Consider the following 27386-nt stretch of genomic DNA (forward strand, 5'->3'; position numbering starts at 1 on the left):
CACAAGACACGTGCAAATAATATAAAAAGGTGACTAAAGAAAAATGTTTAATAGCAAAATGTTTTTTGTTGGGGTACAAGCAGCAGCACTGAGTGGATGCAGACTGAGTATAAAAATATCTCTCAGGTCCAATCTGTTCAGTGCTGCTCTCACATACTAACAGCAGTCACAGGCAACAGGACGACCGTCGCTGGTAATAGTTACAGATCCACAGATTTACATGATGTCTCTGCTTTAAGTTCTAAGGTGACAAACTGTGGAGACCCGAGGCTTTGCTGGCACATTAGTGTGGTAATTAGAGGCACCTATTCTGGTGTACAAAACCTGGCTTAAGAAAGAATTGGTCATTCAGTGCAGTACAAAACAAAAATGTGTAAATTAAAAAAAGGAACAACAAATCACACATCTGCATAGCCACCAAACAACTCCCCTAGTTGATATCAAGTCCTGTTTGTGTCGTGTTAAGAAAAGGTGCTCAGAGACAAGAAGATAGCTCACTACATTATTGGAAATTGGAGACACTATGTATTTTGAAGTGATATGGAAGAACTAAATAGCATAACAGGTTTGGAAGCTATTCTCTGTTGACGTGGCAGACCTTGCACTTCTAGGTAATTCTTATATCTTGTTATCTCACGTCCCTCACTCCGTGGACTTGGTTCCATTGAAGTCACTTTGGGAGTCAACCTCCTCCTCTGAGGCATCCTCGACTACCCGCCGGCCTCCACCCATACGCCGAGGTGTGCTGCCAAAGGAAGGCTCATTTCCACGTCTAAAATGCCACAGAGATGCACACAAGACAGGGATACAGACACAGAAACATATCCCCAGAGTGAGAGAAGTGGTTATGTGAAGGTTTCTGAGCTGGTTAGGCTTGAAAACCACTCTGGGTGTTGATGAAATAAAGAATGTACAGGTTGTGCTTTGGTTACAGGTTAAGCACGCTGGTTACTGTTATAACTCATTTGACTCCCGGCTCAGGAAAATGAGTTTGGTTTACTGCAATTAAACCAAGCACTGAGAAAATTATGGCCACCAGTTAATTGGTGTGATGGAAAGGTCATTCACTGCTTAATGTTTTAGTCTTTTGTAGTTGGAAGCAATATTTCTCTCAGTTAGGCTTGATGAAAGAAACAATAGCATCAGGAGTGTGCATGGGGAAATGAGAAGTCATGGCAAGTACAAAAGAAATGATGATGGGGTAACTTAAGTGCAGAGATACCTGCTGTGTTACTCCTTGGGTTCAGGGTTGCCTCTGTAATAGAGATGGACTCAGTAAGACCACCAAGCTAAATCTTACTAAAACCTGAATGCTTTAAATGCATTTACAACCCTGTGAAGATGCCAGTGACAACGTGTTCTTCAGCACTGTAACCTGAGTACAGTTAACATTATTTGAGTTGAATATATCTATCTTTTATGGAAAAGATATATGTGTGTAATGTGCATGTTTTACTCATGTGCATGTTGACTATTGTTCTGTTACTTTTCTTAGGGCAGTATCTGTTTCCTGTTGTAGCATCACAGAAATGAAAAGCTGAACGACACAAGAGAAACATAAGAAACACGGCACCTAGCCAAGAGGAAAGAAAAAGAGACGGACAGACAGACAGACTCTTTGTCAGTTTGTCCTACCTGAGTTTGCTCTTGAGAGAGTTGACCTCACGGCTCATGGCGTCGTTGGCCTCGCTGGCTTCATCCAGCTCCCGCTGCAGCTTCCTGCGAGCGGCTGTAGCACGCTGAGAATCCTCCTCCGACTCCTCTAGCTGCCGCTTCAGCTGCTTCATGCGGGTATTAGCCTTGTCTGCCTGGTGAGCGACGGAGGAAATATGCACACTTTTAATAGGCCATCCCAGCTAAGCACAGAAATGTAAAGACTTGTGTTTGAGCAAGAGCGCATTCAATGATCAGACCTGGTCTTTGTACTGCTCTGCCTGTTTCCTTTCGTCTTCCACCTGCATCATCAGGTCCTTGAGCTTCTTGTCTTTCTGGCGCATGCTCTTGGCAGATGCCTGCTTCTCCCTGAGAAATGACAAAAGAGTTCAGGGAGGTATACAAATATAACTGACGTATTTGTAGACAACTTTCTCAGCTGAAAAACAGAAACCAAAACTTTAATAATGGAACCAAACACCACTGTTCTGTCAGGAGTGTAATGACACCAAATCATTTAATCAGACATAATCTTCCTCTGCCACTGACCTGTTCTCCTGCTCCAGCTGCTCCTCCAGTTGTGCCACTTTAGCCTCCAAGGCGGAGATGGAGGACTTGAACTTGGACTTGACCTGGTTCTCCATCTCCTGGAGCTTGGCCTTGAGCTCCTTGTTCTGGCGCTCCATCTGCTGCCGGGCACTCTCGTTCTTCTGGGAGGTGCTGCGCTCTGTCTGCAGCTCGTTGTTCAGCTGATCCACCTGTGGACACAAAGTGTGCAAAGAGGGGGATGTGGCCTCTGCACTTATCGAGCCATTTAATGACACAAGCAGCTGCTATCGTCCACTCACCTGCTGCGTGCTCTTCCTCAGCCTGTCATTGAGGATCTCCATGTTGCTCTGCTCCTCTTCTAGCTCCTCCTCTAGCTGAGATATCTTAGCTTCCAGACGACGTTTCTCATCTGCCAAGGCTGACCTGCATGCATGGAGCAAGTGTAACCATCAATCGTCTTCTAAATTGATTTAACAAACAAAGCAACGGAGTGAAATCTCCACCCACTTTCCAGAGGTGTTGCTGGCCAGCTCATCAGACAGCTCATCTCTCTCTGCCTCTGCCTGCTTGCGTGCCCTCTCAGCTGCAGCCAGGTCCTAGAAACAATAGTAGAGGTGAATCCTTTATTCAGGCTTCTGCTCTCAAACAAGCTATTACCTTGCTAAAAATCAAATGTGTTACCTCTTGTAGTTGCATGAGCTCAGCCTCTAGACTCTTGGCCTTCTTCTCACTTTCCTTTGCGGTAGTCAACACCTCCTCTCTAGCAGCACGGGCATCTTCTAGCTCCCTCTGGAAGTCCTTCATCTGGGCCTGGTGGGTTGAAGACAGCAACACGAAGGATGATCAAACAATCAGCACCAGAATATGATTTATCTATTCCAGGTCTATTTACAGTGCTCACACATTTCCACTACCCCTTCACTCTCACCTGGAGCTTGCGGAGCTGTTTGATAGCCTCATCACGCCCCTTACTGGCCGTCTCAATCTGTCCCTCCAGATCTTTCATGTCTGTCTCCAGCTTCTTCTTGGCTGCTGTTGCCAGGGCTCTCTGTTTGCGTTCATCCTCCAACTCAGTCTCCAGCTCACGAACCTGAGTTCAATATGCAATGTTGCTTAGACTGCGAATGCAGCTGGTGTGACAGGTACATTTCATGCGGAGGATGGGGTATTTTATAACTCTTCACCTGCTTGACAAGTTGTCTCTTCTTCTCTTCGCCCATCTCATCTCGTCCCTGGAGGTCCCTCTCGAATTGAGCCTTCAGTGCCTGCATGTTGACCTCCAGACGCAGCTTGGCATCTTCAGCTGCCTGCAGCTCATCCTCAAGCTCCTCCAGCTGTGTTTTCATCTCTTCCACCTGGGCTTCAAGGCCTCGCTTAGACTTCTCCAGCTCATGGACCTGCCATCAATATATTGCCAAATTAACTACTATCTTTTGGTGTAAATAGCACGAAAACATAAGTCATACCGTGAACTGCCAGGTTGAAAATGCACCGGCCAGTTATGTGTTTTGAATGAAATTATGTTCCAGCACTAACATTTTTCCCCACATCATCCTTGGAGCTGATCAGGTCCTCCATCTCCATCCTCAGGGCCTTGTTGGCTCTTTCCAACTCTTCTTTGGAGTCCTGGGCCTCTTCCAGAGCTCTCGCCAGAGACAGGGCCTTGGTCTCCTTCTCTCTGGCCTCAGCTTCAGCCCGGTCTCGCTCGTCTGCATATTTACTGGAGATACTCTTCTCCTCGGCCAGCATCTGAAGTTCAGAGAGGACAGGAAAACATGAAAAAAAAAATGGACACAGTTTTCAGGTGACAGTAATGATAGTAACGTTAATGTTTTAATGTGTATTAATGGGTCTTTCCTTTTTTAAATGTGGTTTATACAGTACAGAAAAAATGTTATACCTATGTATTATTATGGCAATTATCTCTTGGAGTTAAGAGTTTTCTGAATGAACTGACCTGGTCAAACTTCTTCTGCTTCTTCTCCAGGTTTGACACATTCTGTCTCTGGTTGTCCAGGTCCATCAGTGTGTCCTCAAGCTCCTGCTGCAGACGGTTTTTGGTCTTCTCTAACTTGTCATATGCAGAGGCCTTCTCCTCAAACTGAGTGTTTGCTGCCTCCAAGTCTCTCTGCAGACGTTTCTTACCTTCTTCCAGCAACTCGATGTTTCCCACCATTTCCTCTAGCTTCTTCTTTGCATCTGACAACTGTGGACAGAAACAGGCTTGTTGTGATGACAATAAATCTACCTTTTGTCTTGAGGTTTATTCATCCTCTAGTTTTATCAGAAGTTGTGAAGTAGTGACCCCTGGTTTGAACTCTGACCTGGATGTTGAGGGTGGACACATGTCTCTCCACATTCCTCTTGGCCTCCGTTTCTTCCTCAAGCTGCTCCTGCAAGCTGTTCTTGTCATCTTCTGCTTGCCGCAGTTTTGTAGAGAACTGCAGTTTCTGACGTGTCTCTTCAGCCAGCAGTTCCTGTTGCAGCCAAGGCAAAGGTCAGTGCTTTAATTCTTGCCTTCTTATTAGCAAGCATTAAATAGTATATTTAATAAAAAGTTACATATAGACTGTATTTGTACTGTGTGAACAAATGTTTGAAGAGTCCAACATAAAATCCAGTTACCTGTGAGTCTTGGAGTTGGGAGGTAAGGCTGCTAACATCTTTGCTCAGTTTGATATTCTTGCCCTCAGCTTCATTCAGTAGGTTTGTCACACTCTCCAATTCAATCTGTGTGAAGACAAAGGTGATGGTTCTGGGACTTTTCAGTATATCAGTATAGAAGCTTTTAAAAATGCGCACTTTTTTCATGCACAGTACTGATGCAATTACTGAGAGTCATTTACAGTGATCTTAGAGCAGCGCTCTCCCAGCTCGGCCTTCTGTTTCTCACTGTCAGTGAAGCGCGACTGTAGATCTGCCACTTGACCTTCCAACTTCTTCCTCTTGTGCTCCCCCTCTTGTTTGGCCTGGGTGAGTGAGCGCACCTCCATGGTTAGTTCTGATGTCTCCTTCTCCAGAGCTTGTTTAGCCTTCTCCAGGTTTGACTTCACCTGAGCAGAAGAGAGAAACCATGAGATCAGTATCTTGTGTATTAAAGAAAAAAAGGTTGCCTTTCAGAAACAGTATCAAAGTAAATAAACAAGGTCAGTAATACCTATTATTTATGACAATGTATGTGTATAAATATGCAGGCCTACTCGTTTGGACTGCTCCAGCTGCTCTGTGAGCTCCTCCACAGCCTGAGTGTGTTTTTGTCTCATCTCTTGGACCTGGGCCTCATGTGTCCGGTTCTCCTCCTCGATGGCTCTCTTCAGCAGGGTCACCTCCTGCTCACGTTTGGCCCTGAATGGATGGATCATGCAGATATTGTCATATTTTACAAATATGTGTTATACCTCAATTGTGTACAAGCTTTCAGAAGATGAGAATATTTACATTTCCGGGTTTGTCCTCTCTTTAATATAGGCTTTCTTGAAAATGAATTGTACCTTTTCCATAACTTCGTGATATGCACTGACTTAATAAAATTCTGCTGAATACATATTTGTATATTTGTAATACGCAATACTGTATGACGGACCTTAGTTCCTGCTGTGTGGCAGTGGTGTCCAAGGTGTCCTCTAGCTCAGACTTGAGGGCCTCCAGCTCCTCCCCGAGGTCCCGTTTGATTTTCTCTGCCTTGTTCCTAGCTGCCCTTTCAGAATCGAGGTCCTCTTGCAGGTCAGAGATGTGTCCCTCCAGCTCCCTGATTTTCTTCAAAGCGTTGTTCTTCTGTGCTGTCTCATCTTCTAGCCTGATAGGAAGAATGCATTGAAGAGGATATTTGTTAGCATGAGTGAAATTATGGAAAAAGCACCCAAGAAGTTAAAAGTTGATGTGGTACACAGGTATACAAGTGTTCACTTGTGGATTCAGGTGTACTGAAGTAATTGATTACTGTATTTGTTACTTTTCCAGACTTTACCTGGCCAAGGCGTTCTGTAACTCCTCCTCCTTCTTTGCAAGCTGAGCTTTGAGGTCAGCGATCTGGGCCTGCAGGTCAGCTATCTGCTCTTGTAGGTCATTTGACTCTGCTTCCAACTTGCGCTTAGCCTTATCCAGCTCTTGTCGACCCTTCTCTTCCTTTTTCAAGCGGACTACAAGTACAGCAGAGAGACAACCATTAGCTTGAGTGGTTTTTGAAGTACAATCATGACAATCACTGGGATGCTAGTAATGTTTTTTAGGGTGTTAATGCATGACAGTCCACAATAGATAATGACCCTCTAGTTCAGAGATCATGGACTCGTGTTTGTTTTTGAGCTTGGTGAGATTCTTTGACTTCTCCTCTTCTTCAGCCAGGTTTGTAGTGAAGTCTGAAATTCTATCCTCCAACAGTTTCCTCTCCTACAAAACACCAAACAGGTCATCTGTTTGCTGCAATCTACTATCTTTTTCAATACAATTTCAAACTCATTTAATAAGTATCTGACCAATAAAATGACTTCTCTCACAAATGCTGTTACTTACCTTCAGCAGCTTGTTATTCTGGTCCTCCATTACTAGTATGTCGTCCTCCAGCTTTTTGATCTTCCCCTCACAGGTAACCTTCTCCAGCTGCAGCTTTTGACGGGCATCTTCCTCCTCCTCCAAGTGTTCCTCCAATTCCTACATGAAGAATAATGTACCTTCGGTTTACACAGCTGAGCATTGAAATAAGCAAGGTGAAGGTTCTTATCTGGATAAAAACAACATGAAACAATAACGCAATGAACAGGAAACAGATGTGTAGACCTGCATCTGCTGTTGCATCTTCTTCTTATCCACTAACAGCGCCTGGGCACGTTCTTCCTCTTCATCCAATCTTGCCTCCATCTCATGGAGGATCTCCTCCAACTCTTGCTTCTTAGCCGCCAATCTAAGCCTCATCTCCTCGGCCTCGGCATACAACTCTGTCTCTGCTTGAAGCTGCTCTTGGAGTGCATTCCTCTCCTCCAAAACCTGACACAAATGGGCAGGAAAGAACTGGGCTGAGTATCATTGATTCCTGGTAGACCTTTATCAGAAGCCTACTGGAATGGTTTCACTCTTGTATTAAATAACTACTGAAAAGGGACAGAAAATGTACTTACAAACAGGTTTGAATGGCTGTGACAGTGAAAGAACTTGAGAAATGTGATTTGTGTTATTGTTGCAAATTTTGCCCTTTACCGATGTGTGTTTTAAGGTGATCTCCTTCAGCTCTGATTCGTACTTCACAGCAGTTTCTTTGGCTTTCTGCAGTTCTTCCTCCTTCAGACTCATCTCCTCCTCCTGTCGGGTCACTTGCAGCAGAGGCTTGACCTGTGGTTCAGAAGGCAGGGGAACATCACGTTTTTAGAAAATGTTGAAAACGTAAACCTATGTTTGTAATTGTAAAGAATTGTAAAGAATTCATTTTACATTAAAAAAATATTAGAACAAAATATTAGAGAGTCTCAAATTCAACAGCTGGCAGACCTTTGTGAAGAGCCTCCACCACTGCCAGTTCCTTAGTTTGAGGTAGGCAGCACAGTTCCTCTGGATTACTTTCATGGCTGTGAGCTGCTGTTGTCTCTTGGCAAATGCCCTTTAAACATACAACATTGAAACATGAATTCAATATAAAGAAAAGTGCTCTATTTTCTGATTTACGGTGATAAACGGAGCAAAAAAGAACAAGAAGTTATGAGAGTCTCCCTCAACAGTTAAATAAAAAGGTCCCTAACAAGATTAGATTCACTGAACTTGTGAGCAGTGGAACACAGACAACACAATTTATTAGAGGGTTTTGTCTGGCCATACTTTCTGGCTAGGAAGCCTCTAGCCTGGGCCTGGAAAGCGATGATGACCACAGTGATCTTCAGATCTCTCTCCTCCTCCAGCTGGGCCAACACCCCTGTGCGGAAGAAGATCTTACTCTGTCCGATCCTGTATAGGTTGGGGTCCAAGTCCAAATGCTTGATCTGCATAGGCAAGAGATCAAAGAGACTCACGCAGGGCATGAAAACTTTTGATTAAAAAGTACACTTCAATAATAAATTATTATGCAGGACAATTTTAAAACAAGTGTATTTACCATGAGGCAGCAGGCTTGTTTGCCATCCATGAAACCTTTGGGTATAGCGCTAGCTGCCAGGATCTCATAACTAACAGACAGCAAAGAGACAGAAAGATGTCGAGAAATTTTACAAACTCCAGTAGCACTTTACAAGTTAGTGTAGTTTCCTCAGATTCCACTGACCGCTGACGGAACTCCTGGAAGACGATTCTGTTGGGAAATCCTTGTCGGCAGATTCTGATGCCCTCCAAGACACCATTACACCTGAGCTGCTCAAGGACCAGGTGAGCATCCAGCTTTCCTGCCTGAGGAAACCAAGATTTTAGTTTTACGACACTTGATTTTATGAAAGAAAAATATGGATCTCACTCAATTATGAATGTTTACTATATGCAAGAGAAGAAAGCAGTGTTTTTTCTTTTATTTCTTAACTTATTTATTGAGTTTTTCTAATAGTGTCAAATAGACCGCACCTTGAAAGATACACTAATGTTACTGATGTTGCACTTTTCTTTACCCTCTTCTCGTGGTTGGGGATGATGCATCTGACAAAGTTGGGCTGGGTGTTGTGCAATGTGGTCATAAGTTTGGCCAGAGATTCCTTGTAGAGCTGCCCCACTGTGCGGAACATCCCCTTCTTAGTCTTTGAAGCGCTCGGCATGGAGGTGTCTGACATCTTGGCAATTGTGTCAAGGCCCACCACTCTGTCAGCTGAAATAGACACACATCACACATCATTACATTGAAGGGAAAATCAACTATTGCAAATTTAAAAATATACATTTTTCATGCACATGAAATGTAAAATATTTCAAATTAACTGATGGCATGATGTTCTGCTTGCAGGCAAAATCAGAGAATCCAGACAAAAATCGGTGCAGTGTATGTCTTGCCTCTTGTCCCTTCATTTCAATGGGTGCCAGCATATACTTGTGTGTCCTTTTTGTGACACTATCACATGAGGCAACCAAAGTCAGAAATGTCCAAATCCTAAAGATTTGATTTAACTCCAAAGGAGATGTACCCACATTTCATTTGAATGCCAAAAGTAATGTTTACTTGCCTTAACAGTGTATTTCACTACCACTGAAGTGTCAGTTATCCAAAATCCAAATTTCTTAGTATCAGTGCAGTTACACTTTTGATTTATTCAGTTAGTATGTTAATGTGTTGTTGTATGTTTCCTAAGCAAGTCAACAGTTTTATATAGGTAATTATATTCAAAATTCTTGTAACTGATGCTCATAAATGAATCCTTTGTATATAAATGTAATTCATTGTTGGTAAGCTGTGTTTTTGTCTCACTGTCTTTCCAGAGGTCTTGCACAAACTGGCTGGAGGAGTTGCTGAGCAGTGCTGTGACATTGTCATTCAGGGGGTCCATGTTCTTCGTCAACCAGTCTGTGGCATTGTAGTCCACCTACAAAAAATAAATGGATAAAACAATATCAGCATCATTTGAGCTTTTTTTTTTTTTGACAAACTGTTTTAAATTATATTAACCAAATTGAATGTATGTCCTCAACAATTCTGCTTTTATCATATTACACACAGGGCCTAACACTCACCTTCCCAGCATAATGTAATATAGAAAACTCTGTCTTGTCTTTGAGCTGTTTGGGTTTGGCGAATTTTATGTGGTTCCCTTGTGTGTTCAGGAGTTTCTCTACAAAAGAGACATCTGTGGCTTTGGGGAACCAGCACTCTTCATCCAGCAGGGCCAGGATGCCTGGGGGGTTGTTCTGTAGAGATTATGCAGTGATTACAAAATTTCACACAAGACACATGATTTTGAATCACAAAACATCTGCATTAAGCAGGAGAACATACTTGGCATGACCTATGAATGAAGTGGAATTAAGTGACATTGTGCTTTCATTGTCTCAAACCGACTCACTGGTCTCTCAATGAGCTCAATGCAGGGCTGCAGGTCAAGACCAAAGTCAATGAAGTTCCACTCGATGCCCTCCCTCTGGTACTCCTCCTGCTCCAGGATGAACATGGTGTGGTTGAAGAGCTGCTGCAGTTTCTCGTTGGTGTAGTTGATGCACAGCTGCTCAAAGGAGTTGTTCTGCAATAACCAAAAAGACAGATACATATCATGCCTGAACATTTTTATGAGTCTTTTGTATTTAAAGCTACACAGCAGCTTGTTAGTTTCCAAAAACATGGCCATACCTCAAAGATCTCAAAGCCGGCAATGTCGAGTATTCCCAGGAAGGAGGCTCCCTGGCGTTTGGTCTTGTCCAGGGCTTTGTTGACCCGGGCCAGGATCCAACGGAACAGTCGCTCAAACACAGCTTTAGCCAGGGCTTCAGTAGCAAAGTCAGCCTATTAAATACACACATGCGCAGAAAATATTTGAAGTGGGATCAAGATGGATGGGAAGTGGGAAGTATTCTTTAAATGCAGTATTTGTTTTCTCATGTCTTCACACGATGTGCTCCTTGTAGTACCTGCTCTTTGGTCTGTGCCTTCTGCACCAACTCTCTGCCCACTTTGATTCGAGGGGTGAGCATGGCACGGGTAAAGTCTGTCACATTGATCCCCTGCAGGTGACACACCTTCTGGGCCGCTAGAGAGATAGAAAAGCAAATATCTTAGTACACATAATGCAAGTATGTTTTTTATTTTTTTTTAAACTTTTTTAACCTAAAATTTGACAGTCATTTTTCCCTGGTGATAAAATTACCAGAACTCTATATTTTAGTTTGTGAAATTGGTAAAAGTTGATAACCATATGGAAGCAAGTTCCTTATAGTGGGAAGACGTGGAGCCTCACCAGTGTTGTCTGGCATGGTGGCCTGCTCCTGGTTCCTCTCTTTCTTGAACTCAATGTTTCCCAACTGCATGACTGTGGAACACACCTTCAGGATATCTGAAACATGGAGATGTGACACTTAGAGAAATGGTGGTGCCACTTTACTTAACCCCACTCTACGCAGCCTATCCTAATCTTACAAAGTCGAGCTAAAGCAAAGCTATCACTGATACCGATTCTCTCCTCTTCAGTGAGGCCCATGATGTTCATGGCCTCCATGGTCTCTTCATACATCTCATCGTCTTGCTGGCCAGGGATCTGAACATGGCCTGAGCTCAAGAAGCGGTAATTACTGAAGGGTTCCAGGAGAAGCTCCTCTGAAAATATGAAAATACACAAAGTTAAACATTTGGAGAACATTTCCTCAGATTTAACTTGATTAAAATAGTTTAACATTAGCTGAAGGATTACATGAACCTCCATGAGTTGAGAAAATTCCACAGCCTTATGACCTTCAACATACTTTTAAAATGTATGACAGTCAAAATGAAACCAAGACAGGCTCCATTTTGTCTTTGCGAGTTTTGATTTGAGAAATGAGCGTAACCCACAGTAACTGATCAACAGGACATAATATCACTTAGGTTAAGGCAATACATTTTAACTCACCACGCAGTTTGTCCTTAGCACCAGCGATCATGTAGTAGAAAATATGAAAAGCTCTTTCTGTCTTTGCTTGTCTGATACAACGAGACTTCTCCAGCAGGTCTGAAAGTTGTAGCTGTTAAAGAATACATATGCACTCTGTGTTCAGATGAGGGTTGAGTACAAAGTCATATTTTCGTCTAGTCTCTGTCCCTCTGTAATTTCTATTTGAATAAGACAAAAAAAAAACATATCTACAAAGATCACAAGACATTGGCAGCCCACACACATTAAAAATATGGTCCATAATACAACTCTGAATTACATATCTAAAAATACATTTTAGAAGGACAGATAATTAAGTATTGTAAATGTCAAGCAAAAATTTAATAACTACAGTCAAATTCAACAAGTACAGCTTAAAAAAATGTTCAGAAACAAAAAAAAAAAAAAAGAAAGAAAAAAGCCATAGTGGATTGAAGTGATGCTGAATGCTGAATTGATACCAAACATTAAATGCTTTTATATCTTTAATGCCTTTTCTTTTTGCTTTAACAACAGCCATTTTCCCAGAGTGAGGAAAGCCGACATAGACAGGATACAAGTCTCAATATTAGCTCCAACAATGTAGCCGGTCACATCAAAGTTGATACGGATGAATTTACCCTGTGAGAGAAATAAGGGTAACAGGATGAGACAGTCTAATGAACCAAGCAAGCACAAAATATGAATTGTATAAAAGTTGTCTGTTACTCTGAATGAAAAAGGCAAACTCACAAATCGGGAGGAGTTGTCATTTTTGACGGTTTTGGCATTTCCAAAGGCCTCCAAGATTGGATTGGCCTGCAGGAGCTGCTTCTCCAGCTCCCCCTAGTGATAACAGAAACATTACTATTATACACTGATTGGCTGATGGGGTGCAGTAGGTGGTGATCGGTGGGGATAAAGTGGTACAGGGTGGGTATAGACTGGGGAAGGTTTATGAGAATATTATCACCGATGTGTGAGCAATAACTTGCAGAAAAATGGAGACTTAACTTGCTGAAAAATAAGCAAATCAGGCCTTAAGTGATCAATAAATATAGAACTAGCTGTTAGATGACAACGTAATTCCATAATAATCTTCTTTGATTTTTTTTTGCTATGTCGCACTATGTCACTTCTCCATCAGTTTTGAGATATTGTTAAAATGAGGAGAAGCAAGTAAGCCCCCCCGAATAAAGTTAACATTAGAAAACCTTTGATGGATCCAGCCAAAGACTTCATTCAGTGTGTCGGCAAATTAAAATGATTCACAAACGGTGGTGATTTGCTTCCAGTGAGACTGCAGGGCCGGTGGACCAGTGGGTGGAACTGGGCGATGGTGAGTAAATGAGGCAGACACCCCGTCACGCTGCATCAAGTTAATCCACCCGATCAAAGGGGTCTGTGTCAGCCTAGCATCAAGGTCAGGTGCTGTAGACCTCTACCTTACATACTCTCTCACTTAAAAACACTACCCTCAGCTCGCCTGTAAATGAGCTAACGCTGTGAAGAGAAGAAGGGTTGTGTCTGTGATGGTGAGGTGAAAACAATGAAGGTTTATAATGCAGCTGTTCAGAATGTAAAGGTAAATTTAGAGAAACAAGGCACATAACAGTCTTTCAGAGTAATGAAAAGTCAGTCAGAAAGACAAGAAAGATACAGACCAGCTGGAGAGGTGCAACTCAGACAGAGTAGGCATAGCAGAGAGGAGGGCCTTGTTCATTTCAGTCACTGGGGGGAAAGAAAGGAGAAAAAAGAAGACGAGAAACAGCACAGCAAAATGGCGAGAAAGTGACAGCTGATGGGCAGGACTGCTTTTTAGACACTGTTTAAATAAAATGCTTGAGCAGTTAACTAAGGAGCAGTTGGCTGGGTCGAAACCAACAAAGTGTTCTGTTTAGACGTGGTCCACGGGTGCACAGCTTACTATATGGTGTTTCCTCTGACGCAAAGGCCTTGAGGGTGTGTAAAGTCAATGGTAATGTGAAGCATCACTTTGACCCACAAATGAGTCTTTCTGATACGTACATCAACACCTGAACACACCACAAACCACCCACATCTAGTCAGGAGCAGGGAGAGCCATCTTACTCAGGTGTGATCCTGTCTGAGGTGCTGGTCAAAAAGAGTTTTTTAATCAAGACTTACAGACAGAGACTGAGCTCATTTTGGCCCAGTCAGGATGTTGATAAGGCAGTACAGGATATAGGATATTTTCCACACAGTGCAAACCTCAAGGTCCAGTACACACTATAGGACAGGAGAGCCAACGCTGCACCTCAGGGCATGTGGCAGGTAGATAAGGAGGAGGGGGATGGAGGGGAGGGGAGGACTGGGAAGATTTCATTGTGTCTGATAGATAAGAACAGGAGATGGGCATGCTCACACTGTGCTCGTTGATTGGTGAGAGACCATTTCACTGCCAGCGAGGCTTCAATCTCATCCCCGCTGACAGTGAGAGGGTGTTCATAACAATTTGACACAAAATTCAATATGATAAACCAGCACTAGATGTCCTTCACTGAACATTCGAGTGTCTGCGAGTCAGTACAGTAATGATGATGATCATGCAGTCTAAGTCTGTTGCTGTTGGGTAAGATACAGAAATGGCAAATGTTAGGGTAAACACCTTCTATCTCGAGAACAGTAAGATCTGGGATCTTAATTCTTGGTGTGAGAAAGAAATAACTACAAAATTTTCTTGGCAACTCAGTGAAACTTTCTTCATGCACTTTTCTAACCTAAGGAAGAAACACACACAAACACTACACACAAAAACACACTCCAGGCATTCCCCTTTACTCACGTAGGCAAACTGTGATCCTGATTGTTGCTATTTGGAGGAAATGGCGATATACAGGATTAAACTGGGCAGTTTCCTACATATACTGAAGACTAAGGGAACTGGCTAACAGATCCAAAAGTCTTAACACATCACAGTCTCTCCAAACAGACACTTACAGCGCTGCTGTCCTTCTTGCCTTTGTGTGAGGAGGCCACAACAGCCAGATACTGGATGACCTTCTTGGTGTTCTCTGTCTTCCCAGCACCTGACTCTCCACTAGAGTGGAAAAAGCAAGAAGGGGATTAAAAGATGCAGAGGATAGATAGTGAAAGGGAATGAGAGAGACTAAGAAGGTAAACAGCACTGACAGCTACTCTGTTCACACTTCAGTAACCTAGTTTAATTGAATGGAAATCATGTGCAGCAGATATAAATGCACCAACATCTGACACAAACCATAATGTTATCATTCCATCTGCCTACTACACACTGATCCCTTTCACCCACTATCACATTCATAATCCATATATATTTATGGGAAATGTGATTTTAACATTTCAAAATGAACTCCTCTTAACTTACCTTAGCTTTAAAGGAGTATTTGGAAACAAGAAACAGCAAGCCTGGCTCTTGTTTTAGAGATTTTTCTTGGCATTTCTGCCTTTAACTGATACTATAAATTGTGGAGATGGACAGGAAACATGTAAAAATAGAGGGGTGTATGGCATTCAACAAAAGTGGTATGCATCTTAATCATGTGGCCAAAGCCAGGCTAGCCATTTCCAGTCTTTATGCTTTATAAGTTACACTAACAAGCTAAAGCTTCATATTTACAGGACAGACATGAGTAAGGTATCACACTTCCCAGTAAACTCTCAGCAAGAAAATGAATAAGCGTATTTCACAAAATGTTGATTAATGGACTGACACTGGAAGAAACCTTTTAAACATTTACAGAATTATGAGGACTTATATGACAGGAGCCGTCAAACTAGTCAGAAACCTCAAAGTAAAAAAAGTACTATCTGTAAAGAGACATTTATAACTCATACTTTTTCAAACAGAAGCAGGAACATGTTCTTTCCAGAAAATGATCTTCGACACGAAAGACAGAGCTGAACGATACCAGAGCCACCAGACAGCAGTCCAAAACACAGACACGTTCTCAGACAAGGGTCCATAAAAGGCATGGGATGCTCCCAGTGTTGGGGCTCGGCAGCTCTGAGAGGAATCTAATTACTCTGTCCTGCTCAGGTTTGTTAAGCACATACGACATCCAGGCTACTGGTGTAGGCAGCTGTTAGTGCAGGAAAAATTCAGATGGGAGTTTCTCCCCCACACGGTTGATAAAACTGTCTCTTTCCGCACATCCCACTTACCATCCGTACAAGATTCACTAACAATCTTCAGATTATTTGAAATGTTAGAATGGATTTCATCATATTTCACCAGATGTACCATATTGCTAACATTCAGATGGCTCATTATGTTTTATTATTATTTTATAATCTTAATAATATTCCTAATATATGATTATTATTATTATGTAAAATAATAACATTTAAGATTATTTCTAGACTTCCCTGCTAAAAACAAAACAAAACAATAGAAATGCCTGAAAAAACGAACTTTCAGTTGAAAATCTTGAGTGTGCTACCTGTGATCAGATTTGACGAGTTAATCCCTACAGTACACAGAGCTACATTCAGGCGACTCCTGCATTAATGCATGATGCATTCGGCTCTTCAGCAGGGTTACAAGAGGCTGTGAATCTGGACTCTCGCACAATCCTGCCACTCTGTGGTCATTATGTCCATGCCATCAACCCAGTCTGTCACACACGCAATGCATCTTAGACCAAGGAAACTGTTGACCCTGATGAAATGAAATGTCAACATCTCAAGAATGAGTTTAGCTGGCTCATAGCTATTTCCCATGGCAAATTCCTGGTAGTGTTTGGAGGAATTCGAGGAATATAACCACAGCTATAATCACCAGAATGAACTCAGTGATCAAGTGAACATTTCTACAAAATGTGCTGCACATTTACGTTTTCCTCTTGACATTGTCTTAGAGAGGTATCCTTTAAATTTTGCGACCATTTTAAGGTTATAATTTGTGGTGACACAAGAAAGAAAATTATGGCCATACCTTCATAACTTTAACAACTTTATAAGAAATTCAGAAACACTGACTTGGTCTCAAACCTCCTGACATCTTGCTCTAATTAACTGGAAGTATACCTGTCGACACATAATACAAGTTGGGTGGGGGTCTTATTACTAAATCTGTGTCTTGCATGATACATAAAGGAGTTAAATAGTTTCGGGGGCAAATCCTGTTGGATCATTTGTCATGTAAGAGGAAGCTAAAAAATGTTTTTATTGTTAATTTTGGTCTACTATGTAAGTTTTTCTTTCTACTAGAAGTGTTGCTGGAGTTGTGAGTGGAAATGCCATAAATCCCATAACAGCCTTGCTGCCATCTTGACCGCCATGCATTCTGTGTTGAATTGTTTCTGTGTATACACAAACATGTAATTCTGACAAGTAAGGTCAAGAGGAAATCCCTAAAATCATAGTTAGTCAGATCTCCTGTGACAACATACTAACAAATACTTCTAAACTTCTACTAAACTTCACGCTGTAAAGCCAAAGAACATGCAGTACAGTGCAATTAAACATGTGTACTGTACACACACATGCAGGAGGATAGCGTCATACATGACATTCCATGTATCGCAGCAGAAACATTTCTCCCTTATAAGGCTCCAGACTGAGACCAGCTGTAGCTCAAACTGAAATCTCAAAGTGACTGTGTGGACCTGACTAATGATCAGCAGAGAAGCAAGAGTTTGTATTTCAGCTCTGTTGTATCATATCACTATAAGTTTAGCACACCAGAAAAGTAAACTATTAGCTTCCTGAACCCTGACAAGCATAAGTATGAACAAAGTTTTCCAAAGTTTATCTCTGATAAAGAAAGCTTGATAGTTGAGGAAATTGTCTGATGTGATAAAAGAATATTCGGCATCCTGGCATCAGTGCTGTAAATTTAGTGAAGAAAGAGCCTTGGTGGGGGGGGAGCACTTCCTTTCATTTTCTTCATTTGGATCACTGGATGCTGAGCAGCCATGGTGCCGCTCAAAACAAATAAATGCAATCTACATTATCAGCTGTACTAGCTCCTTGATACTAATATGTTAGTTTAAGTTGCTGCAAATGACACAGAGAAGAACTAATTTCACTGTAGAGGTATGTCTATTCATGGCCCACTATGGCATGTGCTGTAATTTTTGCTGTTCATATTTGGTCTACTTCGAGTGGAACAGTGATTTAGTGCATAAAAATCCTCTTCTCCAAAATTATCCTTCTTCGTAAGCATGCAGTAGATTTTTTGTTGAAGTGGACAGAGACTAACAGAACAAATGCCTAGGGGATGTACAGCATGTGAAGGTGGAAAATTTGTATTTGTAGAGCAAAACCCAATTGCCAACAGTTCCTAGAATAAGTACACAATGCAGAAAATTTTAACCAAATCATGACCTCAGCATACAGACAACATATAAAGCCTATTATGTCACTAGAAAAGGAAATCGAAAAATAAAGAAATGGATGTAATGGATTCATTAATTTTCTATGAATTAAAGTCAAGTTCAGGACATTCCAATGGAATCAGGCTGTTACAGTCACACAAAAGGAGGTCATTTGTCCCTGGATGCCCGATACCCCGGCCAAATTTCCCAGTAATTAGTCTGAAAAAAATAAACAAACAAAATGGAGCCCAAACATTTGGAGAGCTAATCTGGTTCTCCGATCAGGATGCAGGGCAAACTTCCTGACCGAGGGTTTAAGAGGAGAGTGAAGCCACAGCCTTCTGGGAGTGCTGCAAACACATTAACCATTATCCAGTTTGAAAGAAACTTCACTGCAACACAATCTAAAAAACCAAAGCAGTCAGCAACATCAGTGAAAAAATATCACTGTGATATTGTGGATGATTTCTTTGTCAGTGTTGAGAGACTAGAGAGGTATCTACTTTGTTTAACTCTGTTTATGCAAGCATTATGTAACCTTCCACACACACACACACACACACACACACACACACACACACACACACAGACACAACCTTCCTTCTAGCATTAATGTGACGTCTGGGAAAAAAGGTTACGGAAAGATGACAAAGGTTAAATTCTGAGGTGACAGATTTTTACTTACGTGCAAAGAATGGACTGGTCCTCACGATCTGCAGAAACATAGAAAGTTTATAGTGTGAGACACATATAATGACAACTCATTCAGAAATATACAGTACGCCAGTGTCCAGATCTCTTATAAAGGCACAACAATGATGTGGGAAACCAAAGGAATCTGCATTAACCAAAGTACAAATATGTATGACCAGCACTATTTTTGGCACAGCAGCTCAGTACACTACTGTACATACCACATGTGAATCTGCAAGCCTTTCTCCAGGAATAAAGATCAATGTAGTGTTAAAATTAGATACCAGCTCAGACTTGGTTCAAGGCTCAGAGGAGGCTGTGTGATTAGTGTGTTCCCTCGTGCCTAAAGAAACATGTAACTCCCACAAATACTTTGATTTTTAACCATGAAAATCAATTCTGAATGAGCTGAGCAATGAGTCATTAAAGTGTCTCCAGAAACACTCCTGGGAGTCCATGTAAGGCTATTCTGTAACTGTATCCTTCAATACAAAGCACCTCTGGGGGAGTACAGGGAGTACTGCGGAAAGAAAACATAACTTTACAGTAATTTTTCGACATGAAACTGACACCTTGAAGCTGTGCTGCAAAAATGATCCAATGTGGGAAAAAGACAATGAAAATCATCATTCATGTGCAGCATCATCATTTTCATAGTGTTATTTATCACTGCATGTGTGTGCAGTTACAGTGTGCAGCCTGTCCTGAACTGTAAACCAGCACAGACAGTGTTACTCTGTTTGGACTCTGACACTGGCTGCTCCCATTCCATACATACATAAAATGCAGCACGTTCCCTCTCTGCATTTCCTAATTAAGTCAGATGGAGCGAGGGAGGGAGAGAGAGAGAGTTGTGAGCTTTTGCAAAATATCCAAAAACAACACTCCATCCTGTGCTCTGAGCGCAGACACATTTTTTGTCGCTGCAAAGTATGAAAAATATTTTGGTGACACCAAACTGTGATTACATCACAGCATTGCTGTCTTTGCACCTGTCTGGCAATCCATGTAATGTAACATGCAATCCATGTACACTGGGAGCACAGAAAACAACATATCAGTCATCTGCTGCAGGGGACAGCAAATTCCCTGTAGAAATGCCATATTTTTATCTCCTAGATATCAAAGACTGAAACACAATTTTGGAGGAATGGGATCTCAGCCAAGTCTGTAAGAAGAATGTTTCAAAAGTTGCAAGCGTTATCTGCATTTGCTGCAGTTATGCACCACTGCCATTATTACATGTGAACTGTTCATACTGTAGCGCTCAGCGTGGGACATCCTGCATCATTAGTGACCACTTCATGGGAATTCCCACTAAATGCATCAAAAATAACAAGTGCCAGTCACATTGTCACACAATAAAGACTACAAATGGGGTTCAACAACGTGCAGCTTTAGTCTCACCCTTTTGGTATTTGAGGACTCTTGAAAGCACTTTGACTGCATTAAGACTGTAAGACTATCCTGAAGCTTTAAAGCTCTTCATATACATTATTCACCGAAACAGCTTCAAGACTTAAAAACAAAGCAACTCGAAACAACTCTGAAACAGCTTGTCTAAAGAGGTTACTGAGGTAAAATCTTGGCCACATCTTAAAAGTTATTTTTAAGATTAATTTTATGTGATGGATTTTTATGAAGTGTTTATAACCTCCATTTTATAGTTTGCCTTAATCATTTCTTCTGCATGCATTAACTGACAATGCTGCCTTTGCTTTTACTGCTGACTTAATCATCGTACTTTGTTGAACAATGCAGTGTTTTCAATTTAAAAACTAAATGGGTGGTCCATGAGCTTAAATATCACTTGTCATTCCATACATCATGAGCCTAAGCAAATGTCTGAGTTGTTTAGTCTAAAAAAATACAGCAGATCAAGACACACTGAGTGACTCTCCAATAAAATGGTCTCCAAGCTGCAGCTGTATGGGTTCTTCTGCAGGGATGAGCTACAGATGTGTCATCCAAACACCTACACAAACACTAATCAATCCTCCCCCTTCTTGTTTACTTGTGACAACTTGTTTACACAACATAGCTGCAGCAGTAAGTACAATAGTTTCCTGTGTACCAGCTTGGTGGACCTCAAAATACTCCAATGTACACATATTCGTGACAGCAGCATTCTTACAGTCTGATACAGCATGGAGCATTAATCCACATCACAAGACCCAAAGCCCAGTTAGGATATTTATAATGTAAATGCCATAAGAATTCAGCAAATTGAACACAATGTTAACATTCAATCTGACGTTACAGTAATATTCAGCCACAGATATGGGCTGAATAAATACTGCAGCTGCATTCCTTAAGCTTCTTCTTTTTGCAGATCTTTGTCTGATCTCAGTTCAGCACCTTTTTACATATCAATCCGTTTAACAAAAGTTAACTTCAAGACACCACCAGAGCAATGGAAGCATATCTAGACACATAGCTTGTGTGTATCGCAGCTACAGTGCTTTAGTTGAAGATATATTTAGTATCTATACATTTACATCTGCTAATGTAGATGCTTGATAAAGTCTTTTTCTCAATACGGAAGAAAGGAGTTTATGCTTTTCTTTCGACAAATCCTTCAAATCATCATGACTGAGTGACATAAATGAGTGAGCAATCATTTCAGTTTATAAACTTTTCATCTAGTAACTTTTCATCTAGTAATTAGAGAGGCAGCGTGATGTTCACAGTAGGTGCTGTAAAAATATCTGTGTCTGTCTGTGATTACACAAGTTATCATGATTTGACAGTTAGTTTAAGTAACTAAAAAGCAAACTGACATCTAACTTGTGTGTTCTTGTGTGGTGCAAGATTTGCTAGGCAGCAAACTGTGAGAGATAAGTGACAAGTGAAACCTCTGACAGGGCTGAGAAACACGTAAGAGCTTGTTGTTGTTTGTGATGCTGTCTTCATGTTCTCATTTAAAAGTCCCACAAGTGAAAAAACGTTCAACACAGCAAAAACTTTCACGCAGGGAAACGTTTTCTTCTATCCGTGGGCTGATTCTTTTGCTTTATCTATTAGTATGTGTGCCACATTGTCATACATACCCATTGTCTACTTCTAAGTCGCCCAATCTTTCTCTATCTATCCCAATGTTTTTCACATATCTTGCACAAAAAATGACTTTCAGTAGAATTTGATCATTGATTTTGGAGCGATCCTTGGAAACCCTTCTGTTGTATCCATCCTTAGCTGGCTAGCTGGAATTAGCAGCATTATCATCATTTTGTCTGCAACAAATACAATGTCTGTTTTGGGAGCTCTCTTTGTACCCAGAGGGGTTGGGTGGTAATAAGGTTTTGGAAGATTGAAGCTGTCTAAACAGTTACTTCCTAGCTTAACAGTAAGTCCTGTCCAAACATCCTGCTTCATTGGGGAACTCATCAAACCAAAGCAGAGAAACAAAACCACAGACTCATTTAATAGGACCTTTAAACTCTTTTCTTGCACAAAAAAAAAAAAAATCTTTGACATTTGTATTGACCAAAAGAGAAAAAATATATAGTTAAAAGTTTGAATGAGGAAAGAGAGGCTCCTGAAACAGGAAATGTTTTACTGCCCTCCACCCATCTCTCAATCCAGATGTCAGCTCCTCTGAGAGAACATCCTCACGTCAACATGAAGTCCAGTGGGCACAACCCCCTGGAAGGACAAGAAACTGATTCTATGGGAAACCAGCTGCTCTGAAGTCATAAAATTGCAGGGTTAACCAAGAACCATTTACTGTAAGCACTACCCTGCCAAGGCCACTATCGTCACCTCTGCAATACACTGACTCTCAAATAGGCCATAAAATACTGTTGTACTCGCTTTCATGCTCTGTGACCAACTTACTTTGTTATGGACTGACAGTAGACGGGCTGAGCTACGTGACTGATTGTGGACAGGACACAATAATAAACGCAGTTCTGCATTTGAAACTATCAAACCTGACAGCGTTGGCCAGTTTGTGGTTTTTATTAACTGCTCCACCAACAAGACTGAGCTAAATACTGCCAGCTTAAATTACTCACACAGAAGCAAGACTTTTAACAGCTGACATCACAACTAACACATATGTGTCAGAGCCAACAATGGCATCAATGAATTTGATTTGATCACTTTCAGTCATTTACTGCAGCCTATAACTGCATATACTGCAGCCTATAACAGGATGTACTGTCCAGAGGTTAACTCTGGACAGGTTAGCATCATGGAGGCTACTAAAAATAGAAACACACAATGTTGGACAATTCATGGCTCCAGTTTATATGATGTAATTACAACTTGATATGATTTCCTTTGCAACACAAGCACTCAGATAACAAGAAAACTGCACAAAGAAATGATGAGGAATGATACTGTGAGGTAGACATCACAAAATACCCTACCTTGCATCATGTTCCTGTAGGCATTATCAGCGATGGCGTAGATATGAGGGGGAATCTCATGTCGTTTCTTCCCTTTGTACATGTCAATGATCTTCTCTGAGTAAATGGGTAGCATTTTATAGGGGTTCACCACCACGCAGAACAGGCCAGAGTATGTCTGAGAGAACACATCATGAGGAAGATGAACATGTGTGAGGACTGCTGGTAAATGTTTGTGTGCTTTTATCTCTATATGTGGAAAAGCTAATACAAGTATTTTCGGGTCAGTTTTTGCATTAATATTTATTTTTATAGGAAAATTAAGATTTGATTTAAATTAACATTGGGGGCCGGGGAATCAGAGGAGTCAAAGAAAATCCCCATAAATATATAAACGCAAATATGTGTGGAGTTACACTGTGAGGGTGTGAATGAATGATTGCGCAACCATTTATACTCACATAAATAAGGCCAGAGAAGTACCTCTCGCGGAGATTGTGCAACACAGAGGCTTCATTCAGACAAGTGAGCTCGGCCATGTCCTCCACTTTGCTGAACTTGGGTGGGTTCATCTTTTGGATGTCATCCTTGTTGACTGTTATCTTCTTGGCATTGTCGGCCAGCTCCACCAGCACCTCGTCGCCGTGTTCCTCCTTAATGCTGGCCGCCTCAAAACCATGCTTCTCCGACGGGACCCACACCAGCTTCTTGGCTGCCCAGTCGGCCTGAGCCATGGGGCTGTTCAGGAAGTCCTTGTCAACAAAGAGGAACTTCTCGTCCTCAGTCGGGGCCTTCTTGGACATCTTGAGCTAAGGTGGTAGCCCAGCTGTTGGAGGGAACAAATGAATGGGTCTAAGTAAGGAAGGAAGGAAGGGAGGAAGGAGGAAACTAAAGTAGGAAGAGGGAACAAAGCCAGGCTGGCAAAGCAAGAAATACAGACAAGGTGCTGAGAAATGAGGTTTCAACAGAACATGAACATTTTACATGATATGATATTGCTATGTTGCATCAATTACACTTACAATTACACAGTATTTTATAGAAACTTTCATAGATAAATACAAGCCCAGGTGGTAGATTTCTGATTTTCATTTTTGGTAAAAAAAAACCATTGTGTGCACAAGGTTAACTAAACTCTACAATAAGTGATGAGCCTCTTAGTATAGGAGACTCACAAGTAAAGCTGCCTGCTGTCTGTGATTGTAACTCAAAGAGTTAACATGTTTCATCCATCGGGGAGTTCCAGACTGCAGTCATTCTCACAGACCTCCACCCCCTCTCGACCCTACACTTTCACATATGCCACAAGGGAGATGAACAAACAATTCCCCTCCCTGATTTAGATAGAAAGACTGACGGTGGGAAATTGATTTTAATTAACTCAGTGACAAATACCAGAACATTCTCTCAGCAACTTTATCTGAAAAGTCCCCAAACTTTTAATACTTGCTGGCTTTCATTCATACTCAGTCATCAAGTCAGGGCTTAATTGACAACATCCATTTTTGCCATGTCTTTAACTCTCTCTCTCTCTCTCTCTCTCTCTCTCTGTCTCTCTGTCTCTCTGGTAGGAGGCTTCAGTCTCGTGCTGTGATGACCATATATGGGCCCCTTCTCTGGAGCAGGACTCTTTTCTGCGGACCTAAACAGCAAGGCAAGTGAACTCCCAAACAAAGCCCATATAGGGAATAGTATGTCTCTTTCTGGCCCCGTCGTTTACTCCAAAATGATAACAGCAAGGCAGAGAGCCTGAGGGGGCCCAGAAGTTTAACAATCATGCTTCATATGGGCCCCTAGCAGCATTCATTTTTAAATGCAAACAGGGAGTGGCTAAATTATGCCAGTGTCAGGGATTCAGCCATGCCTGGGAATAGTATCTGTGCTGGGAGGTATACAAACAGGTGTAAGTGTGGGAATTGTAGCTGAACCTAAGTCTACTAAAACAAAAGTTGTAAATACAGCTTGGTGGCAGGTACTTTAAATATATCACCATATTCTGCACTATATATCTGAATCTACCACCAAACAAAACTGGTCTAATACTACACTTAAATCATATGATGATCTGTTTAGTTGGATTGTTCTGTGAACTACTAAATAGAAATACTTAGAGGTTCCTGGATTACAGACAATGAGTCACCCCTCTCTGTGGGCTGTAAGTTCACCCTCCACCTCACCTCTATCCCTGTGTACACTACGACTGCCACATACTTTAATTGAGTGGGAACTATGTAAGACTTTGTCACTGAGCCTCCTGAGAAAGCCTATAAATGTACCCCAGGGAAAAGCTAAACCAAACCACCCAGAAACCTCTGAAGGAACAGCAGAGCTGGTGGATCAGCCCAGCGAGACGGGCATAGCTCTGAGGGAACAAGGAAGGAACCAGCTGATGCTTTGATGATCGACTCTTTCTGCAGATAAAAGTAAACAAACTTTTCATGACACCACCCCAGGAAGTCAAGGTCCTCCTCCTCGCCTCCTTTAGCTTCCTGCACCACTGTGGCTAAATACCTTGGCAAAGGCCCCCCTCTCTCTGTCTGCCTATTGTGTCAACACAGCTTTGTATTCAGCCAGTGTATCTTGAAGACAGCTGTCTGAAGCAGGGTTGACAGGATAACAGGTTGGTACAGACTGACTGGAAATTTAAGGGATGACAAGGGCTCACAGCCTCCACATACTGCTTTATAATTAATGTGCCTACAGTCATACCGTAAATTACTGAAAATATAAATTTTTAGTCTGGATAACACAGGAACACCCTATGCAGCACACAGACTGACTGCCTTGCTTAGTTCAGTGCTAACCAATGAATCAGAGTGGTATCACATTTCTGTTATGATTAACAAATCCCTCACTGTCATTAGAAGTTGGCCACGATTCTTAAACATATTACACCAAGCTGAGAAGAAAATAATGAAATAGAAATAGAAATCCGATGGTTCCAATAACAATTACTTTATTTAGGAGTCTTTAGTCAAAATAACAAACTAGTAGAAATGTCACTCAGGAGACTAAGTGACCTCTCTGTTTGTGGGTGAAAGAGGTTGACGTGCAGGGCCTGTGAATGATTTCCCTCACTTCCTGTTTGGCTGTTTCACAAACATTCTTACCGTTATCATATTGTTAATAATTCCTGACACAATAGGTACATCCATGCCTTTGAATCGTGATTAGAATTGCAGCACGAAAATAATTAAACCATGAAGACTAAAATATACTAATAATAATATTTGGTTTGTCCCATTAAAGAAATATTCCTACTCGGTCTTTGACTGCAGAACTGTCTTTTTAAATACAAATATAACAACAGAATATGCACACAACCTAAGACTTCCCTCTTAGACTGACTAAAGTAGAACAAATGGACACGGACATTCCTGAATGGGTCATTAATGTCCATAACTACAGAGAGAACAATCTTTCAATAAACTCCTTTGAAGCTAGTTCTGATAGTGGTTTCATTGGTGATGTGTGAAAACAGTAAGGATTCAGTTCTCACTGCAGTGTCTGCATCTTCAGCCATCACAGCTTGACAGACAAGTAGCTTTATACAACCATATTTGGAAAACAGGAAACTCCATGGTTAGAGTATGTCTGTGTCTTTACTGAGATAGACATAACTTCCCCTTTCTTGCTTTTTAGGCTATATACTGCGCTGTGGTGCAGTGAATGCACTAACTATTTCACAGCATTTACGGCCACTTCACCATCCAATAGGGTTAATTAAATACCCAAATGTAACTCGGTATAAGTGACAAGTATTAATAAACTCAGTGCATATTGTACTGTACATCTGAGCATGTGTCTGTGACCCCAATGTTCTCATTTTCTTCAGTTAATAACTGAAAGAAGTGATGCAACACAAACAGACATTGTCAAAAAATGTGAGCTGAAAAGCTAAACACTAACCATTTTTTAAATAATGTTTTAAACCAGTAAAGAAATATTTATATAAGTTTTCTAGCATCTTTAGTTTATCAGCTCAACACATAAAGAAAACAACAGGAATTCCTCTTGCTAAAATGCATTTAAAGTTGCCAAAGTGTGAGAAGGACAAGTGCACTACAGCATCACCACCGGTAAAACGACACTCTACAGTAAGTGATATACTTACACAGGATGAAGAAGTTTGTTTTCAGGGGAGCTTTGGAATTGGAAAGTTAGGGTTTGGAGCGGCCGGCGTCGACCAGGTACTCCAAAAACGAACAGTCCAAATGACCCCCGTCAAATTCAGAGCTTTACCATTTAAACTGCGCACTGTTGAGCGAGGGTGGAGCCGCACGCGCTAGCCCTCCTCCTCGTCCTGCAGCATCGTCTCGAGGAAAGGC

General features: G+C 41.5%; 1 protein-coding gene across 4 annotated transcripts; it reads right to left on the bottom strand.

Moving 5' to 3' along the window:
• Nucleotides 1–395: 395 nt before the first annotated feature.
• myh11a (myosin, heavy chain 11a, smooth muscle) lies at nucleotides 396–27386 on the bottom strand. 4 transcript variants are annotated; one of them, XM_046404755.1, is made up of 43 exons: nucleotides 27173–27386; nucleotides 23520–23884; nucleotides 23080–23236; nucleotides 18699–18726; nucleotides 14655–14754; nucleotides 14500–14526; nucleotides 12447–12539; nucleotides 12272–12335; nucleotides 11694–11792; nucleotides 11258–11401; nucleotides 11046–11141; nucleotides 10720–10838; nucleotides 10442–10594; nucleotides 10161–10334; nucleotides 9832–10005; nucleotides 9569–9683; nucleotides 8781–8974; nucleotides 8447–8568; nucleotides 8282–8351; nucleotides 8008–8168; nucleotides 7684–7792; nucleotides 7396–7527; nucleotides 6979–7185; nucleotides 6715–6852; nucleotides 6468–6591; nucleotides 6170–6341; nucleotides 5786–5998; nucleotides 5403–5547; nucleotides 5049–5255; nucleotides 4828–4932; nucleotides 4527–4679; nucleotides 4160–4408; nucleotides 3739–3951; nucleotides 3387–3599; nucleotides 3131–3292; nucleotides 2884–3012; nucleotides 2710–2798; nucleotides 2502–2625; nucleotides 2203–2411; nucleotides 1914–2022; nucleotides 1636–1808; nucleotides 1223–1255; nucleotides 636–772 (listed from the first exon to the last, which is right to left on the bottom strand). In XM_046404755.1, the coding sequence occupies exons 2-42, from the start codon at nucleotides 23859–23861 to the stop codon at nucleotides 1231–1233; spliced, it is 5832 nt and encodes a 1943-aa protein (XP_046260711.1). In that variant the 5' UTR covers nucleotides 23862–23884; nucleotides 27173–27386; the 3' UTR covers nucleotides 636–772; nucleotides 1223–1230. The 4 variants fall into 4 exon arrangements, with proteins under 4 accessions (XP_046260699.1, XP_046260704.1, XP_046260719.1 ...); XM_046404743.1 differs by lacking the exon at nucleotides 1223–1255 and having other exon boundaries at nucleotides 396–772; nucleotides 27173–27385; XM_046404748.1 differs by lacking the exons at nucleotides 1223–1255; nucleotides 14500–14526 and having other exon boundaries at nucleotides 396–772; nucleotides 27173–27384.

Source organism: Scatophagus argus, chromosome 2, assembly GCF_020382885.2.
Source record: "Scatophagus argus isolate fScaArg1 chromosome 2, fScaArg1.pri, whole genome shotgun sequence".
In the NCBI taxonomy this organism is placed as follows: domain Eukaryota; kingdom Metazoa; phylum Chordata; class Actinopteri; family Scatophagidae; genus Scatophagus; species Scatophagus argus.